At 37.0% G+C, this 3,844-nt stretch overlaps 1 protein-coding gene across 1 annotated transcript; it reads right to left on the reverse strand.

The window, feature by feature from the left end:
* Window positions 1–2,458: 2,458 nt before the first annotated feature.
* On the reverse strand, window positions 2,459–3,269 carry CBG14420 (the record flags this gene model as incomplete). Its single annotated transcript, XM_002644473.1, has 3 exons — window positions 2,459–2,639; window positions 2,811–3,032; window positions 3,124–3,269. 3 exons carry the CDS (start codon window positions 3,267–3,269, stop codon window positions 2,459–2,461), a joined length of 549 nt encoding a protein of 182 aa, XP_002644519.1.
* Window positions 3,270–3,844: the final 575 nt, after the last annotated feature.

Consider the following 3,844-nt stretch of genomic DNA (forward strand, 5'->3'; position numbering starts at 1 on the left):
AACTGAATTGTGGGTTTCGTACCCACTAAATTACTTTTTACCCCCTTGTACCCCCGAATTGTTGTACCCTCCGAATTATGTGCCGAAAAATGGATTTCAGAATTTTCCCCGGAAAGTACAATTGTTTCACACAATTCTTTTTGACCAGCGATTGTACAAAAAAATGTGCCAAAATGAGGTTCTACACTGCTGGCCATATCAGTTCACTTCAAATTTCGAATTTTTAGGAAAACTCTTAAGGTATACTGGACAATATCATTGAAGTAAATACCAAATTGGAAGGTCAGGTAGTTGATAACATTTGAGACCGCCACAGTTTCTTCATTTTGGAAAACTTGACTGTGCGGGAGTCATTAAGTACATCAGTGGCAAGCCTTTTATCATAAAGCCTCGGATTGGAAACTCTCGGTAGAGTCAAAAAAAGTGTGAAGATATGGACCACACATTTTGGCTCAAAGCAACTTGGACACAAGTATGGACACCTGCTTGAATCATTTCATTCTGCATTGCACACATGAATGATGGAATCAAAGCATTACTATTGGTGATAAATAGGTAAATGTATGATTACAATAAGCGACATGCCAAGTGGGTTGACAAAGTCAATCAACCTGACGTCTCGAAACGTGAAATCCATGTTAAAAATGGAGTGTTGTCGGTGTGGTGGTCTATCAAGCATGAGAGTATCGATAGCTGCTGGATGATGGTGTCACTATTACGGCCGATACCGAGTCTTGTCATGTGACAAAACTCAGACTTCATGAAGATTTCTATTGGGGAAAAGCGCAACGGGTTATTTTCAAAGTTGAAATCCGCAACCTCGTGCGGCAAGGAACACCCAACCGATCTTGCAAGACACGACTGGGCAATTCTGTTTTATCCACCATATATCCCGAACCTTGTACTTTTTGACTACCGTCTATCCAGTCATTTCCAACATCATCTTGGTTAAATAAAATTCACTGCAAACCCGGATATCAACATTCATCAAACCGTTAAAATTTGTTGTTCGGGGTTCATGGAATCAGACAACTTTTTCAACCATCTTTCAAGGGAAGTACCCGAAGTGTCGTTTTGCTTTTTCTTAGATATTGGTGGAAAAAATGTCCATCCCCTGGACTAACACAAAAAAAATATAAGATGCGCAGGTAGAGCAAAATGGCAAAACATTTTCTGTTTTTTTCAAAAAATGTTTTGCCATGTTCATTCGAAAATTAAAACTTTTTACAGAGCAGAGGTAAAATTGTGAATTAACATAGATTTTGTAAAACAGATTACAGGCAAAAAACGTTTTTTTACACATTTATCACCGGAAATTTCAAAGATATCCGAAATTGTCATTGAAAATTCGGACGGTCAACATTTGTTCTGATGGGAAGATGATCTCCTAGTCCACGGCCACAATAACAATGTGAGTTTGAAAACCATTTCTCTTATTTTTCCGGATTCTTTTGGAAAATGAAAGACGTTGGTATTTTCCCCCTGTATTTCGAAGCTAACCAGTAATTTTTTTAATATGGCGAGCCCTGATATCTATTTTCCCATGCTCCATATATTTTCACAGACTTTCCAACCCATCCGTCACGGTCTACCATTTACGTGTTATGGGAAAATGAAACATCATGGACTTAGTGTCAGGTTGCTAAAGAGACACACGGTTCTTGTTTCAGGATATTCCCATGCATCGTTGAGGTGTTACCTGTGGGAAAGGGGCGTGGCTTCCCAAGTAATGTGAAGACAGAAATTCTGAGAAAAAACCAACATGAGAGCAGGACATTCATCATTTCTGATTTTTTTTCCGTCCGGTTCGTTATTGTTTCACCATCTTTCTTATTGCCTTCAATTTTCGTATTGTGTAATGAATTTGAATATTTTAGATTATCTATCATGCATCCAACTGTCTATGATATGCCTTATTTGATCCAAAAATCGAAAGTGGAGAAAAAGCGAGTGGCAGACTGTAAAAATGTTATTGAAGAAATGAAATCTACTCTGATTTCCAAAGGTTACAGATTGCCCAAACAAATGACCTCGTAAGTTGTTTTTGAATTATACAATAGTAGATAAATGTAGTTTAAAGGTTCAATGTTTTTGATCAATACAATTAATGAAAAATTCTTTCAGGCAAGAACTCATCCTTTTTGAAGTTGTTATGGTCTTGAAAGGAGTCGATTTGAAACTTGATTTTAGCAAACGATCCTTCGAACAACACCAGAAAAAATGACCAGGGAAGAAAGACAAGAATTGAAAAAAACAAGAGAGCAGTATCGAAGGAACAAAATTGATGCAGCTTGTTCACATTTAGAAGAGTTCCTCATCATGAACGATTTGAACGGAATATTTGGGTAAGTAAAAACAATCATTTCAAAACTTTGGATATAATGAATCGCGGAAATTGTTAGTAAACTACATGTGTTCCAGGTATCATTAAATTTGAGAGTTTTTTGAGTTTGAATATTCAGGGGCCAGTAGCAGGCATGTCAATGAATGAGGGCGGAGTTGAACTTTTCCGAGAGGCAAGAATTCCAGCAATGCTGTGTTTGAGAGATGGTGACAATGGAGCCTGAGAGGTGATATCTGGGAGAGCTTTGAGACGGTCTCTGACAAGTTGCAGCATTTGGAGTCGCGTCAATTTTGATCTGAAAAAAATATTGGGATAAAAAGAATATGTGAAAAAACTATGCTACTGGCCCCTGAATATTCAAACTCAAAAAACTCTCAAATTTAATGATACCTGGAACACATGTAGTTTACTAACAATTTCCGCGATTCATTATATCCAAAGTTTTGAAATGATTGTTTTTACTTACCCAAATATTCCGTTCAAATCGTTCATGATGAGGAACTCTTCTAAATGTGAACAAGCTGCATCAATTTTGTTCCTTCGATACTGCTCTCTTGTTTTTTTCAATTCTTGTCTTTCTTCCCTGGTCATTTTTTCTGGTGTTGTTCGAAGGACTCGTTTGCTAAAATCAAGTTTCAAATCGACTCCTTTCAAGACCATAACAACTTCAAAAAGGATGAGTTCTTGCCTGAAAGAATTTTTCATTAATTGTATTGATCAAAAACATTGAACCTTTAAACTACATTTATCTACTATTGTATAATTCAAAAACAACTTACGAGGTCATTTGTTTGGGCAATCTGTAACCTTTGGAAATCAGAGTAGATTTCATTTCTTCAATAACATTTTTACAGTCTGCCACTCGCTTTTTCTCCACTTTCGATTTTTGGATCAAATAAGGCATATCATAGACAGTTGGATGCATGATAGATAATCTAAAATATTCAAATTCATTACACAATACGAAAATTGAAGGCAATAAGAAAGATGGTGAAACAATAACGAACCGGGCGGAAGAAAAAAAATCAGAAATGATGAATGTCCTGCTCTCATGTTGGTTTTTTCTCAGAATTTCTGTCTTCACATTACTTGGGAAGCCACGCCCCTTTCCCACAGGTAACACCTCAACGATGCATGGGAATATCCTGAAACAAGAACCGTGTGTCTCTTTAGCAACCTGACACTAAGTCCATGATGTTTCATTTTCCCATAACACGTAAATGGTAGACCGTGACGGATGGGTTGGAAAGTCTGTGAAAATATATGGAGCATGGGAAAATAGATATCAGGGCTCGCCATATTAAAAAAATTACTGGTTAGCTTCGAAATACAGGGGGAAAATACCAACGTCTTTCATTTTCCAAAAGAATCCGGAAAAATAAGAGAAATGGTTTTCAAACTCACATTGTTATTGTGGCCGTGGACTAGGAGATCATTCTTCCCATCAGAACAAATGTTGACCGTCCGAATTTTCAATGACAATTTCGGATATCTTTGAAA

Source organism: Caenorhabditis briggsae (genome assembly GCF_000004555.2).
Source record: "Caenorhabditis briggsae complete genome, chrX, whole genome shotgun sequence".
In the NCBI taxonomy this organism is placed as follows: Eukaryota; Metazoa; Nematoda; class Chromadorea; order Rhabditida; family Rhabditidae; genus Caenorhabditis; species Caenorhabditis briggsae.